The 16,795-nt window shown below is 33.3% G+C and overlaps 1 protein-coding gene across 3 annotated transcripts in view; it reads left to right on the top strand.

The window, feature by feature from the left end:
- Nucleotides 1–15,280, top strand: part of LOC143249858 (lachesin-like) — a 235,792-nt gene extending 220,512 nt beyond the window's left edge. For all 3 annotated transcript variants that reach the window (XM_076500417.1, XM_076500416.1, XM_076500419.1), the window contains exons 5-10: nucleotides 6,984–7,112; nucleotides 7,985–8,272; nucleotides 9,229–9,297; nucleotides 11,887–11,982; nucleotides 12,836–12,934; nucleotides 13,779–15,280. In XM_076500417.1, coding sequence (XP_076356532.1) covers nucleotides 6,984–7,112; nucleotides 7,985–8,272; nucleotides 9,229–9,297; nucleotides 11,887–11,982; nucleotides 12,836–12,934; nucleotides 13,779–13,876 — 779 coding nt within the window. In that variant the 3' untranslated portion in view covers nucleotides 13,877–15,280. The remainder of the gene's footprint in view (nucleotides 1–6,983; nucleotides 7,113–7,984; nucleotides 8,273–9,228; nucleotides 9,298–11,886; nucleotides 11,983–12,835; nucleotides 12,935–13,778) is intronic.
- Nucleotides 15,281–16,795: the final 1,515 nt, after the last annotated feature.

A 16,795-nucleotide genomic window follows, 5' to 3' on the forward strand; every position in this document is an offset into this window, starting at 1 on the left:
TAATATAGTAGCCCCGAGTGATGTACTAAGTGGTGTTTGTTAGCTTCATTCTCTCTAGTGTATCGGTTAGGGACGGCTAGCACAGATAGCCCTCGAGTAGCTTTGGTCAAATATTTTCAAGTAACAAATCACCAGAAGTTTGATAAATTGTTGTTGTTTCTTTTTATGATATCGATAATTATGAAATATAAAGTTGAAAATCATTCTATAGTTCAATACTTACTGACGATGCTTTTCCAGCTCCGAAGCTTAAACTCCCACAATTTTAAATTTTTATTCCAAATTCTTTCAATTCATCAATGTACAATTTTGTTTATCACGCGATCCAGTAAGCAGGCGTTTATTGTTTCAAGGCACATACTGCCATTTATCAATGTTTTGTTTTCTTTGTGGTGTATTCATTGCCCGTAAACTTATATGGGTGCAATTTCGTTTGAATGTTTTACAGTCGAAAGTTCGTTAGGTTCGGACAACGTTGCTCCTTAAACCTGCAATATTTAGTGACACACAAAGACCAAAATGCAGGTGACTCTGCTGTAGTGCTGCAAGTTTGGTGATGAAAATGTGACACATAAAGACCAAAATGCAGGTGACTCTGCTGTAGTGCTGCAAGTTTGGTGATGAAAATGTGACACACAAAGACCAAAATGCAGGTGACTCTGCTGTAGTGCTGCAAGTTTGGTGATGAAAATGTGACACACAAAGACCAAAATGCAGGTGACTCTGCTGTAGTGCTGCAAGTTTGGTGATGAAAATATGTATTGAGCTAATTGAAAATAGAGTTATTACAATGGTCATTTGGTCATTCTCATCCGTCATTATTTGTTTATTGAATGTCGAGCAAAACTACTGGAAGACTGTCTGCACAAGTCATCCAAGTGATAGACTATTGGAAACGTATTAAGTCAACACCCCCAACTCTTGGGTTACTATTTTATCATTATAATGATAAAACGATCATGTTTGATGACGAAATTGGAACCTGCGACCAGTAGATTACGGATTGAGCCCCCTAACCACCAAGACATGGAAGTTTAACCATCATTAAAACCGTAATTTGACAGCGGGCAATGTCTCTCTCACTTTTGCTATTGATTTATCAAGTGATAGTAGAACGGTACCTGTTTAAGATTTTATTCTCTTGTTAGTATTGGTTAAACTGTAAATGTTTAAGAACTTTAATTGGACAATAGCTGACACACTGAGGCACATTCTCCACGACATTCAAACACAATATACAAGACGTGAAACATCCACCATATAACAAACTATTTTCACTACTGTCTGTCACTAAGATTTCTAAAAAGTAACAAGTGCGGCTTCAAGGATAATTTTTACCGCCAAAAAATATCAAACGTTTATAAAAAACCAAAACTGATTAGAAAATAAACTAAAATGTGTCACTGCAAATCAGGTTACGGACAATCATCGGACTCATTGGTAACTGAAAGAGTAGGGAACTGTGGGAGAAACATATGTAACAGTGGTATTCATTTTCTAAAACTCTACGGAAATATACGTTATTTTGTAAGAAACCCAGAGTCCATGGCGAACTATAATGGATAACATTCAAAGTCGGTGTGACTGGTTTCTGTCAGTGTGACTGAGTGATTTTTCTACCTTATTGTTTGTTTGTTTTTTGGAATTTCGCACAAAGCTACTCGAGGGCTATCTGTGCTAGCCGTCCCTAATTTAGCAGTGTAAAACTAGAGGGAAGGCAGCTAGTCATCACCACCCACCGCCAACTCTTGGGCTACTCTTTTACCAACGAATAGTGAGATTGACCGTCACATTATACGTCCCCACGGCTGGGAGGGCGAGCATGTTTAGCGCGACGGGGATGCGAACCCGCGACCCTCAGGTTACGAGTCGCACGCCTTACGCGCTTGGCCATGCCAGGCCTTTTTCTACCTTAATTCAGACAATAGTCATAACACATTTGTAGTACGGTATTTATGGAACACTCACCGTTCCTAAAACTTTTGTGAAACCCTCTGAAAAACCGGTGAGTATTTGTTCAAGATGGAAACGAGGTCGGATCAAGATGGAAACGAGGTCGGATTCTTAGCTCGTATAGAAATGTAACAAAATGCCTGAGGTGCTACAAGTGTAGCAGGTATGGAGGCGATCACGATGACACACTAGTTGCTCAAAAGTGACCCGTGAGAATGGTCAAGGAGACTTCGGCGAAGAAAATGCCGTCAAACGCCAAAGAGAAGCACGTCTGCGTACATCAGCGATAAACCTACGGCTATATCCGACGGCATGGCGTGGAGCACAGCTCGACGATACGAGAGAGAAGAAAAATCCAATCTCAAATGAGGAACGGAAAGCACGAAGAGTTTTTCTGAGTGAGGAGCAAGAAAAGTACAAGGATCAGAGAAATCCTAAAATAATAGATAAATAGAATGACCACAGCGTGCGGCTGGTCCACTTTGATAAACATGTCAAAGAATACTTGGATCAAAAAAATTAGTTTGTTTGTTTTGAATTTCTCGCAAAGCTACGCGAGGGCTTTCTGCGCTAGCCATCCCTGATTGAGCAGTGTAAGACCAGAGGGAAGGCAGCTAGTCATCACCACCCATCGCCAACTCTTGGGCTACTCTTTTAATAACGAATAGTAGGATTAATCATAATTTTATAACGCCCTCACAGCTGAACGACCGAGCATGTTTGGTGTGACGGGGATTCAAACCCACGACCCTCGGATTAAAGAAACCAGCTCGTCAACATAATAATTGGATCGTGCCCTACACAGCCATGTATTTAACTCCTAGGTTTTCAGGTTTGATGGGATATCACGCCACCTGTCAAAATAATCCTACCTTCTACCGTTGAGTCATATATCACCTGTTAAAATAATACTTTAATATAATGCCATTAATTTGAATTCTACGTATATTTTAAAAGTGTTCACTGTGTTTTGGTTGGACTATTTGTTGGAAACTTTAAACTGAACTTGGCCGCGAAGATTTAGTATTATTGAGGCATACATTAATCAAATATAATAAGGTTGCTTTGCAATTCATAATTTTAAGCTCCAAAAGTCAACAATTATAAATTAGTTTCTCCAGAGAAACTAATTTTTAAAACATATCATTACTTGAAGTTCACACAATGTAACTCACTGCATTTATGGTTTATCAACTGAACACATCAAGAACATAACCTAACTGTTTTTATAGTTTATCAACTGAACACATCAAGAACATAACCTAACTGTTTTCATAGTTTATCAACTGAACACATCAAGAACATAACCTAACTGTTTTTATAGTTTATCAACTGAACACATCAAGAACATAACCTAACTGTTTTTATAGTTTATCAACTGAACACATCAAGAACATAACCTAACTGTTTTTATAGTTTATCAACTGAACACATCAAGAACATAACCTAACTGTTTCTATAGTTTTTTCAGTTGAACAACATCAAGAGAGAAATTCAAAAATATCTCAACATGTTTGAAGACCGACACCTTCTAGTCACAAATAGGTGTAAAAACACGTGCTCACCGTGATAAAAGAGTATGTATTATGTGCTGAAAATACCTGTTTATGCCAACTGTACACACTGCAACGAAACTTGTGCTCCAAACGAAACGGTTTTGAATATAAAGTGTGCCTTAGCTCAAAACTATAACCGAGCGATTTGAAGCGCTAAATGTGTAGACTGAATAAACCAGGGAATTGAAAATACGTGCTGAAATCAGGCGTGAATGGTCGTACTTGTTGAACAAGTTAGCTTGTTGTTATATACGCAGAAAATTGATAACTGACTGGAAATGTCTGACATAAATCGAATTCTTGGCAAAATATTCACTTCCTCTGCTACTTTGACTTATCAATAACTTATAATGTTTAAAGTGAAGCACTCCATACAGTAAAAACCCGTTATCAGTAAGAACGATGAATGTATGTGTAATAAATTATTTGAAATGCCACTGGTCGCGACAGAGATAAGATAAAAGTGTTTCTTAGCGCCATCAGGCGGTATACAGAAACTTGTTTCAATGGGAAAGTCAATCAAGTAACATTAAAAGTTCTGGCACTTTGCTATTTTTGTATGCAGTGCGTTTCTATAGCTTTTGTAAAAAATAAATTTATGTTTTTCGTAAGAGAGAAAAACCAGTAATAACTTAGTATTATTACAATAATTAATTTCAGAGTAACATCAATTTTAAGAAAGGTTTCTTAAGTCTTGTAAAATTAGTACAATTAATTATTAAATACCACGAATCTGTCTACTCGTCCATCTTATAAAACTCTGTCACAATACAGACTAGATGTCGTGAAACAAAATAATCATATCCTATTGGCTCACGGAACAGTAATCATGCATATTTGATTGGAGAATCTGTGAGCTATCTGCCTTAGAAGTGTTTGGACTGCGCGTGTAGCTGTTTGCGTAACAGAATTGTTGAAACGCATCGGTGAACGAGAGCTGGGAGAATGAAATCGCCTCTAGGATCTAACATGTTGAATTGATAATAATATAAAATACTCGCCCGAAACATCCTCATCAACCTTTAAAGCACATGAAACCAAGTGCTGTCTTTTCTGACTACACTTTCTCGTTGACAATAAAATGGTGCAGAATGAGAGTGTCTCATCGTATTAGTTCCAAATATAGGGATCAAAGCATGATTCTCAATCATTCTCCATCATAAGTTTATGAGTGGATAATGACGTAGTATCATGCTGCTTCATGTTAACTTTCTAAGTAGATAATGTAGAATCATGCTGCTTTATCCTAAGTTTCTAAGTAGATAATGTAGAATCATGCTGCTTTATCCTACGTTTCTAAGTAGATAATGTAGAATCATGCTGCTTCATTCTAAGTTTCTAAGTAGATAATGTAGAATCATGCTGCTTCATTCTAACTTTCTAAGTAGATAATGTAGAATCATGCTGCTTCATGCTAACTTTCTAAGTAGATAATGTAGAATCATGCTGCTTCATTCTAAGTTTCTGAGTAGATAATGTAGAATCATGCTGCTTCATTCTAACTTTCTAAGTAGATAATGTAGAATCATGCTGCTTCATTCTAGCTTTCTAAGTAGATAATGTAGAATCATGCTGCTTCATGCTAACTTTCTAAGTAGATAATGTAGAATCATGCTGCTTCATGCTAACTTTCTAAGTAGATAATGTAGAATCATGCTGCTTCATTCTAAGTTTCTGAGTAGATAATGTAGAATCATGCTGCTTCATTCTAACTTTCTAAGTAGATAATGTAGAATCATGCTGCTTCATTCTAACTTTCTAAGTAGATAATGTAGAATCATGCTGCTTCATTCTAAGTTTCTGAGAAGATAATGTAGAATCATGCTGCTTCATTCTAACTTTCTAAGTAGATAATGTAGAATCATGCTGCTTCATTCTAACTTTCTGAGTAGATAATGTAGAATCATGCTGCTTCATTCTAACTTTCTAAGTAGATAATGTAGAATCATGCTGCTTCATTCTAACTTTCTAAGTAGATAATGTAGAATCATGCTGCTTCATTCTAAGTTTCTGAGTAGATAATGTAGAATCATGCTGCTTCATTCTAACTTTCTAAGTAGATAATGTAGAATCATGCTGCTTCATTCTAAGTTTCTAAGTAGATAATGTAGAATCATGCTGCTTCATTCTAACTTTCTAAGTAGATAATGTAGAATCATGCTGCTTCATTCTAACTTTCTAAGTAGATAATGTAGAATCATGCTGCTTCATTCTAAGTTTCTGAGTAGATAATGTAGAATCATGCTGCTTCATTCTAACTTTCTAAGTAGATAATGTAGAATCATGCTGCTTCATTCTAACTTTCTAAGTAGATAATGTAGAATCATGCTGCTTCATTCTAAGTTTCTGAGTAGATAATGTAGAATCATGCTGCTTCATTCTAACTTTCTAAGTAGATAATGTAGAATCATGCTGCTTCATTCTAACTTTCTAAGTAGATAATGTAGAATCATGCTGCTTCATTCTAAGTTTCTGAGTAGATAATGTAGAATCATGCTGCTTCATTCTAACTTTCTAAGTAGATAATGTAGAATCATGCTGCTTCATTCTAAGTTTCTAAGTAGATAATGTAGAATCATGCTGCTTCATTCTAAGTTTCTAAGTAGATAATGTAGAATCATGCTGCTTCATTCTAACTTTCTAAGTAGATAATGTAGAATCATGCTGCTTCATTCTAACTTTCTAAGTAGATAATGTAGAATCATGCTGCTTCATTCTAAGTTTCTGAGTAGATAATGTAGAATCATGCTGCTTCATTCTAAGTTTCTAAGTAGATAATGTAGAATCATGCTGCTTCATTCTAACTTTCTAAGTAGATAATGTAGAATCATGCTGCTTCATTCTAACTTTCTAAGTAGATAATGTAGAATCATGCTGCTTCATTCTAAGTTTCTGAGTAGATAATGTAGAATCATGCTGCTTCATTCTAACTTTCTAAGTAGATAATGTAGAATCATGCTGCTTCATTCTAACTTTCTAAGTAGATAATGTAGAATCATGCTGCTTCATTCTAACTTTCTAAGTAGATAATGTAGAATCATGCTGCTTCATTCTAAGTTTCTGAGTAGATAATGACATAATGCCAAGTTTCTTCTCTTTCTAAATTGATACTGGCATAGTGTGACGTTTCTTCTCTTTCTAAATTGATACTGGCATAGTGTGACGTTTCTTTCGAAACTTATTTTGTGTTCGTTATGCACATGAAAAAATCAAGCACTGATTCAAAGTTATCTAAACCTTTTAATATGTGAAATTCATTCAGATAAAGCTACGATTTCTGATTATGTTCACATGACATCCACTAAATATACATCCGCACAAGACACGAACTTTAACTGATTTTTGTGTTATCTAAAGTCTTTTTTATCTGAGGGATAGTAAAACATAAAATATTTTCTCCAGTAGAACAGACAAGATGCTACAATATGAGAACTAGTTTAGTTTTAGTAATCTACGACATTTGTTTTTGTTCAGAGCGTAAAATTGAGGGAGAGTTTTTGAACCTGACACACATCAGCAGGAAGGATATGGGTGCCTATCTCTGCATCGTATCCAATGGTATACCTCCATCAGTCAGCAAAAGAATCATGCTTGAGGTGAAATGTAAGTGTGATTTAATCACTAATAGTTTTGTATGTAAAACTACTGAGATGAAGTTACATATTTCTTTCTTCAAAATCTAAACATGATATATTTATTTATGTATACTGCAATCAAAAAATCACTATTTTACGATAACATGCAGTCATGGTTAAGTGTCATGTGAGACTAAATATTTCTAAAACATTAACAATTTACAGCCTCATTTTAATTCTGGGGTTTTTCGAGACGATATTAAAAGTCAAGAAGAAAACAACTACCATGTAATAATGTTTCAGCTCTTGTAGCTGTCGCCATCTCTCAGTAGAATTTGGCATTTCTTCACAGATAACGACAAATTATTAGGTCTGGCTTCAAGCAATTAATACTGATGAAAACAAATGTGAAAAATGCAGAAATTATTAGCGCTGGAAGCGAAAAAATAAAATTTTTGAAAGATTAACTTTTAGGCTTATGTTAACATTCTTCAAATTCAAATTTCAGTATTTTTCTTAGTGTATCATTCACTTTACTTCTTAAAAATAAAAATAAAATAAAAACTGCTAACCTGTACTTATGTTTTCAGCATCCTTTTGATGTCCGGTAATTTTATTCGCAGATCTTTTATTTTGATCTAAACTGATTTCATTATTTTTGTCTCTCGCAGTGAATTTTACTTTTCGCCAACTTTGGATTTACAAGTTCCGTGTCTCGCCGTGAATTATTAATGGCGATGAATACGCAGCAAAATTTTTGAAATGAAAAATATTTTAACAGGAACGTTAGCGTTGAAACTTTCATTTGCACTTTGGGTAAACATGGACCTGGATCTAAACACATTCAAATATGTAAATTTGAAATTCACATACATATATATATATATATATTATTTGCAGTTCAACCGGAAATCAAAGTCCCCGATCAGGTGATTGGTGCAGCAGTAGGAAGAGACGTCACCCTCGAGTGTGAAGTCGAGGCTTGGCCTAAACCCCTAATTTCTTGGGAAAGAAATGATGGGAAAATTCTGCTGAACAGCACGAAGTACAGATTATATGAATCGAGGAACTTGTACAAGATTGAGATGAATCTGAAGATTCATAATTTGCAATCAGAAGATTTTACTTCTTATAAATGTGTTGCGAAAAATACACTTGGTGACAAAGAAGGCTTCATTCGTCTTCACGGTACGTAGTAGAAATAATAAAAAATAAAAGCAACTCAGATTCGAGGAAAATTAAACCTAACCTCATTTCCATCTCATAAATATAAATTCTTGACTCTTATATTAGGATCCAACAACAACAACAACAAAAAGATCGAAGTAAAAAATTTTGTTGTCAGTTGAAAGATATAACATAGAACAGGCTTTTGTATCGTGTATCTAGATTAAAAACGAGATAGCGAGAATAGCAGAGTTATGATTCAAATGCATAGTAAGTTTCATAAAATATTATAAACCAAACTCGATGAAAAAATATAACTTAATTATTGATATGGTGAAACAAGACATAACTAGACTTATACTCTGGGTATTTGAAATAAAATATTTTCAAAGTTTCATCAAGCACCCATTTTGCTAACTAATATTAAAAAGTATATGTGACTTACATTGAGTTAAGAAATGTTCACCGACGGCATCTTATCACTCCTTCCTAGTGATTGTTATTATGGTGTGAACGTATTGTCTGAACTAGTGAAGCGTGATTATAATTAAGTACACTTGTAATTTTATCAAATATTATCGCCTTAACACAAATTAGTACTATTTGTTTTTGTTATGGCTTTTGATAGTTGCTGTGAAAATCACGATTGTCTAACAGAAACAAACAGGAAGTTTAGCGACATCTATTAAAGCTTGCCAACAATATGTGTGCATAAAACTATGAAAATATATTTTTTTGTAAAAGCATGAAAAATTAATTAAAATTAGAACAGTATCTTTATAAACTGACAATCAACGAACAATAATATTTGAAAAATACAAATACAATTCATATGCATTCCTTTGTCAGTCATAGCTTTTTTAACGTAAATAAACCCTGTTTTATTGAATGTTCACTTAAAAAATAATTGTAGAAGTACTCGTAACCCTTACTTTTGTTATTACGTCTCTTCCTTGGTTATTTTTCAACCTTTTCAGAGTATGTTGCTCCTACTTCGACCACAGTGTTCACTGACAGTTACAACAGTTACCACACTGGAACAAAAGGTATGTTGTTCTACACGTCGTCACTTTCAATGTCAGGACATGAATTAGTACTTTACAATTCCAGTCTTGCTCGAGTATTCATGTTTAACTCCTTCAGTAGACATTTGATGACTTGAACTGCCGTGAAGATAAATAACCTTTATGTTTTATATTGAAAAACCGTTTGAAATAGAGTGAGAATGTATTGTAGATTTTCATAAAATTCGTGCGCACAAACAAAACGATATATTATAAATATTATCGACTATGCATACGCAATATTGCGTTTTATGACTCCTGCTTCTGTTTTCGCTTTGAATGCTTTGATGTAGCATTATAAATAATGCTATTTATTTTATAAATGATAATTAGCACATTCGACTTTTTTCTAGATTGTAATAGGTAGCATCACATGCTCACATTTGTTGCATTTTTTTAAACTTTAGAATAGAAAAGCCTGACTTGTCACGTGGTAACATATTTTTGTAAGCGTCAGAAATTTGACATTATGAATGTTTAAGAATTAGCACAACATATCAGAGGGAAGCCACAACATTTTAACTTTGGTTAGAATTAAAATGATTTCGTATCATGTCGTATAACAGAAACAGTAATACCGTGTTCACTAAGATTAATTAGTTTGCCACGAGAGGCCGCCAAAATTACGTTTCTAGAATGAATCAGATTCTGTTCTGTTTCATGCACTCAGCAGAGACCAACCACTGTTAGTATTACTATTCCTACCTAATCAACCAAAATTATGTAGATCTAAATCCTGGGAAACCGTTTCAGTAATAGTAATTTTATAATTATTGTCATAATTAATAATGGGCTCTGGATATTTCGTTAACAAAACACACATTTTGTTTTGTTAATTCTTGTTACTCCACCCCCTATGTGGGTGTTTTCTGTATAGTTTAGTGCTTAACTTCAGACAAACAAACAAAAACTGTTATTAATAAACTACGAAAACAATGGAGTAAAACACAGGCAGTCGCTGTGTAGTTTTGTGCTTAACTTCAGACAAACAAACAAAAATATTATTAATAGACTACGAAAACAATAGAGTGAAGCACAGGCAGCCATTGTATAGTTTTGTGCTTAACTTCAGACAAACAAACAAAAATATTATCAATAACAGTAACTACGAAAACAATGGAGTAAAACACAAGCAGTTATTGTGCAGTTTTGTGCTTAACTTCATACAAACAAACAAAAACTATTATTAATGAACTACGAAAACAATGGAGTAAAACACAGGCAGCCATTGTATAGTTTTGTGTTTAACTTCAGACAAACAAACAGAAACTATTATTAATAACAGTAATTACGGTTTAGGGACGATAGTGTTGTACGAAGTATCGAAAATTACTGCTTTAAGCTAAGTGACCACAATAGGTTAACAATGCTGTTTACCACTCTAAGACGAAGCTCTGCTTTTCTCGAGAATACATTGTTTGATGTTTGGTGTTCTATGATTAAAAGAATTGATGTATAAAGTTGGTGTTCTATAATTAAAAGTGGATGTATAAGTTTGGTGTTCTATGATTAAACGTTGATGTTATAAGTTTGGTGTTCTATGATTAAAAGTTGATGTTATAAGTTTGGTGTTCTATGATTAAAAGTTGATGTTATAACTTTGGTGTTCTATGATTAAACGTTGATGTTATAAGTTTGGTGTTCTATGATTAAAAGTTGATGTTATAACTTTGGTGTTCTACGATTAAAAGATAATGTATAACTTTGGTGTTCTCTGATTAAAAGATAATATATAACTTTGGTGTTCTCTGATTAATGAGTGATCTATAACTTTGGTGTTCTCTGATTAAAAGATAATATATAACTTTGGTGTTCTATGATTAAAAGATAATGTATAATTTTGGTGTTCTCTGATTAATGAGTGATCTATAACTTTGGTGTTCTATGATTAAAAGATAATATATAACTTTGGTGTTCTCTGATTAAAAGATAATATATAACTTTGGTGTTCTCTGATTAAAAGATAATATATAATTTTGGTGTTCTCTGATTAATGAGTGATCTATAACTTTGGTGTTCTATGATTAAAAGATAATATATAACTTTGGTGTTCTATAATTAATGAGTGATCTATAACTTTGGTGTTCTATGATTAATGAGTGATCTATAACTTTGGTGTTCTATGATTAAAAGATAATATATAACTTTGGTGTTCTATGATTAAAAGATAATATATAACTTTGGTGTTCTATGATTAAAAGATAATATATAACTTTGGTGTTCTATGATTAAAAGATAATATATAACTTTGGTGTTCTATGATTAAAAGATAATATATAACTTTGGTGTTCTATGATTAATGAGTGATCTATAACTTTGGTGTTCTATGATTAAAAGATAATATATAATTTTGGTGTTCTCTGATTAAAAGATAATATATAACTTTGGTGTTCTATGATTAAAAGTTGATGTATAACTTTGGTGTTCTATGATTAAAAGTTGATGTATAACTTTGGTGTTCTATGATTAAAAGTTGATGTATAACTTTGGTGTTCTATGATTAAAAGTTGATGTATAAGTTTGGTGTTCTATGATTAAACGTTGATACATGATTTGTAAAATTCCTTTTAGGGTCTCACGAAAGCAAAAACTTGAGCTCGCAGGGACGAAAATCTGTGGATTTACCAACATCCAATTCTCTAAAAGACAAAGTTCAAAATTCATCAGGTTGGTTATTCTTTAAGTGTTGTACAGTAGATATGAACATCAGTGTATTGTTTAGTATGGAGGCCGTTGAAACATGAGGTTCTCTTTTTTGTCGTCTTTATATAAGAGTGTTGGACCTAAACGTTAAGTTTGTGTCATACAGATGTTTTATTGCATTAAGAGTCCAAGTGGTTTTGGTTACATCTCTTTGATTCTACTAATTTCATAAAATGGCTTTAACTACCTGTTCCTTTAGCTAAATGGCTGGTTTCACAGTATTTCTCTAACATATGAATATCTATATATATATATATGTCACTTTAATGTTATAAGACTTACAAAAATTAATGGACACAATTCGTCCTCTAAAGCCATGATTAGTGGGTGGTTAAGTCTGTTTTCAAACACTTATATTTTTCCTTGAGGAATTGTTCTAGAGATATTGTTTTCTGAGATAAATTTCTAAAACAAATAATTTCTGCAATTTTTTATAGGACTAATTTTTATGGCATACAGGTAACCGTTACATATTTCAGTTTCGAGTTATGAACAGTACATTTCTCGAAATATTTATTCAGTTATTTGATTTTAATGAAATTTTCTAACGCTCTAAGTGGCAAATATGCACTTTTACCTATAGGTAAAATCGTTACTTCGGTTACACATTTTTCTGTTCAAGTTTGTAAACACGAACGGGTAAATCAATATTAACTCGCGTGCTAAAGACTGCTGTATGTGTTTAATAAAAGTGTGCATTTTTTCTTGTTCAGTTGTAATCTCTGAATAGTTCAAGAATAAAAACAAACTTATAAAAATCTCCAAATGGAAATATCAGTCTTTTTTTTTTAATTAATGATATTTCTCGATTTCTTAGCCAAAGGACTTGACTCTAAGAAGAAAGAGGAAAACTTGGGTTACACAGGCTTGAGCGATCGACGTCCTCGGCAGAAACCTGACCTACAGTCACATCCGTGTAAGTGTACTCACATTACGTTATTGGTGGCGTTCCGTTTGATCTAGCCCCTTGTTTACAAACGCGAATATTCAAAGATCAAAGAGTCCAGATTGACGTAATTGAAGTCCAGTAAAAGTTTAAATGATAAAAGTTGTTCAAAGGCCTTCAAAATTTTATTTAAGCCAAGTAATATTAGAGTGTGATAGGAGTTTCTTCAGTTTCATCATGTGGGTGATAATAAACACGTTAAAAACCCTATATCCCGAGAGCTTTCGGAAAGTTTGCCCCTAAAGAAGAATGGTCCACCATTCGAAAACGTTCAGGTTATAGGGTTTTTATTCATTTCTATCAAGAGCTCTTGAATCCACGTGTTTCTCTAACATCAGGAATAAACACATTTATTCTCCCTAATTCTGTGAGCTTCAAGAACCTTTAAAGAATTTGATAATTTACGTTCTCAGAACGTGTTAAGAGTTTCTCTAACCTTATACAAACAAGAATAAAGTTTTGAGCTGTTTTCCATCACGTTACGGTAAATTATTGTGATGTGGTGCACGTTAGAAGTAAAAACGTGGAAAAAAAATGTCCAAATATTGGTGCATATTTCTATACTAAACTAATATTATGTTCGTTATTTTAGCAAAATAACTTCGTGTATTGAACATACATAGATATATCAATATGATTGTGCATTCCAATTAGAAGATTATATACCGCCTGTTAATAAAATAATTATTCCGAGTATTAACTTTTCTGTTTAAATTTGTAACCATGAAGGGATAACACCGGTAGCGACTCATACGCTAAAAGTTATGTGACTTGACTTTGACTTTGATGAATATGTCTTTTCTTTCTTTTACAGCGAAAAACGTTGGTATCAGATACAATGTAAACCAGACACTTGGACAAGTCCTTGTAGGGTTGCTCTTGTTGTTTGGCGTGTGTATTTCAGTCTATTGAACATCTACGAGACCTGGGCGAGAAAAGGCAGGGCTTGTAAAACTGTAACAGTCGCGGGTTGTCATTTGATCGATACTTTAACTTCAGCAAATATTATAAATCTGACAGAGTTTTTACTACCGAACAATGAAACGCTTTTAGACTGAAGAATTATCTTATTTAAAGACGTGGCACTTTCGTTGGACGAATTATTGAAAAGAATGTTTGACTATTTCTTCTCTAGAAAAAATTGAAACTGGTGGCTACGATCGGCGCAGAGTTTGATTCACGATACAAGAGGCTTGAATCCAAATTCTCAAAGTTTAGTCAATAGTCAGAAAACACGTTTAGGTTCAATGTGGCTGAAAATAAACACCTGCGTTTCTGTGGACGTAAAGATGACCTTCTGGAGCAATGTTTATGATGAAATATTAAAAATTCGTGTTCTTAGTGTACTTAGTAGGTGGCTCTGACGTAAAAGCCACCGGTTTCGTCGAAAACAGCTGTAATCAGACCATTTGAAACGAAACCAAATTTTAAATTTCTTTCTTTGGATCCCGAAAATATTCCTCTCCAAACGCGTTGAGAATCTCTTGCTAACATTTTGCATTCTCTAAACCTGCGTCAGTATGATGCTCTTTCTCTGTTTTCTCTAGAAATCTAAATTCTAATTGGATGACTATAGAGGGCAAACGGTGAACTTAAGTTTATGATAATTGAAATTACTGTGTCAAACGTGGCATTTGTAAGTGGAAAAAAAAAGTCTTTTTTTTCCCCTAATCGACTGGTGTCCAATCAGCATCGTCGATTAGGATGACTTATTGAAAGTACTTAAAAAATGTGTAAATCATATGTGAGTGTATGAAATTCGTTTCCTACGCATGCTCTCGAGTTACTTAACAGAACTTAATTTTGCACGTTGTTAAACTTTTTGTTTCTCACAATATATAAAAATGTTTACATGGCTTATAAGGAGCTTTATTTACAGGTGACCCAGTAGCTCACCACTCAGCCTTCGTGACTAGATAAATCTGAGTATATCTAGTAACCTTTTAATATCCGATTTATAGAACTCTTTTGCCGCGTATTAACACTGAAGTAAGAGAACACCCAAAGGGGAGAGTTTTCTGTGCCAAATGAATGAAAATTTATGTTTAAAGTGAAAGCGTTTAATGTTTGAAAATAGCACGTGTAACTACGACGTAATAATTATTACGTCATGACGTAATAATTATTCAGTCATTCAAGCTTTCCTTTTTTGTACTATTTTGAATTATCATATTTAAATATATATTGTACTAGTTGGTTCTTGCGGTAATGGTAAACATTGTACAACAATAATGGTGTTTATTTCATTGTTTAGTACTTATTGTAGAGAGTTTTATGCGAAATATAATTGTTCTTAATAAATATTTCATTATATAATTCTTTTCCTTAGCATCGTAAGATTTGAATTTTATCTGCTTCTCCAAACTTCCAATAACTAGGTTAGTAGATCGGGTCAGTTTGTAATACTTTTATCTTGCTTTAAATAGACATCAAAAACATGTAAAGCCAATGTGATTTTTTTATACAGTCAGGGCAAATACACACGGAAAATAAAGCGACATATCACAAAAGGTTGCCGTGTCACGTTCGACAGTTAAATATTGGATATGACGAGCGACATACCACAAAACAATAAATAATGTTTGATAATTAAATATTAGAAATTCCGAAAAAAAATCAAACGAACTTTAGATATGCAGACGATAAGATAAAATAAATACAGCAAGTTGTATTTAATGTTTATTCTCTGGAATCATGCCTTCCATAAAAAGTTGTCCAGGTAAATACTTAGCAGTGTTAGATGTAAAAGAAAACTGACTCTTACTGAGTTAATATTCTAAACTCCTGTACTCTAAACTCCTGTACTGTGCCAAAGTACAGTAAGTACAACAGACAGCTTCCGTAGGAAATACAGTGCATAGTAAAGAATTCAGTATTAAATATTCAACCACTTACACCAGGCAGTTTTATATTTTTCCGGTGTTTCTTATTTTGTTTTTAGTAATCCTAAATACGAATACAGTTATCCGGTGGAAAAAATACAAAGATCCTATATTAGAAATCTTATATCTGACCAATTATTCATCATCATTGCTGACTCAAATATTGTAGATATGCGGTTTCTTTAATTAATTAAAGAAAGTTCGCAGATAATGTTGTATACTACGATATTGCAGAACGTGACCAAAACAAAATTTAAGAAAATAAGTTTTCCGTGAGTGACTTCTCGTCATTATAATATCGAATCTGAGAAACAAAATAGTAAAAAGTCGAAATTAAGATATGTTTCATTTCCGCTGTATATCTCAAAGAAAATCATAACGTAATTTTAGATAAGAAATTTTCTAAATATGTTATGTTGTTATGTAAAAATAGTTTAAAGTTATTATGCTAACAACACAAATTGTTATGCTGTAAAGTCCATGTGTTTTTGGTCTGTTTTATTGTACTCAAATATTCATTATCGAAAAACGTGTCATAACAAAATAAAAAAAAATATAGATAAAGAATTTGCACACTTTGAATTGTAATCTGAAAGATGTCTTTTCAGGTTGAATAGTTTAAGGAAATAAATCACAAAATTAAATATATATCATATATAAAACGGGTTCCAAAAATAGCCATTGTAGCATCTTTCGTTTCGAATAAACTTATATTGTAAAATTCGGAAATAAGAATCTTTCTATGTGGCTTATTCTTTATTGTTCTGCTTAGTGGTAGAGCCGAGCGTCGCTCTTTGGTCAGTGTGGTGTGACAGCGAATCCGATAGTTCATGATCCTCAGACAGTTGTTACAAAAATATGGTCTGCACTTTAGAGCCGTGTGTCCGTCAGAAGAGTGATTGTCAAACCCCCACTGCTCGGTCAGATAAGAGTACCTCAAGAATGATTT

The sequence above is a fragment of the Tachypleus tridentatus genome, chromosome 4, assembly GCF_004210375.1.
Source record: "Tachypleus tridentatus isolate NWPU-2018 chromosome 4, ASM421037v1, whole genome shotgun sequence".
NCBI lineage: Eukaryota > Metazoa > Arthropoda > Merostomata > Xiphosura > Limulidae > Tachypleus > Tachypleus tridentatus.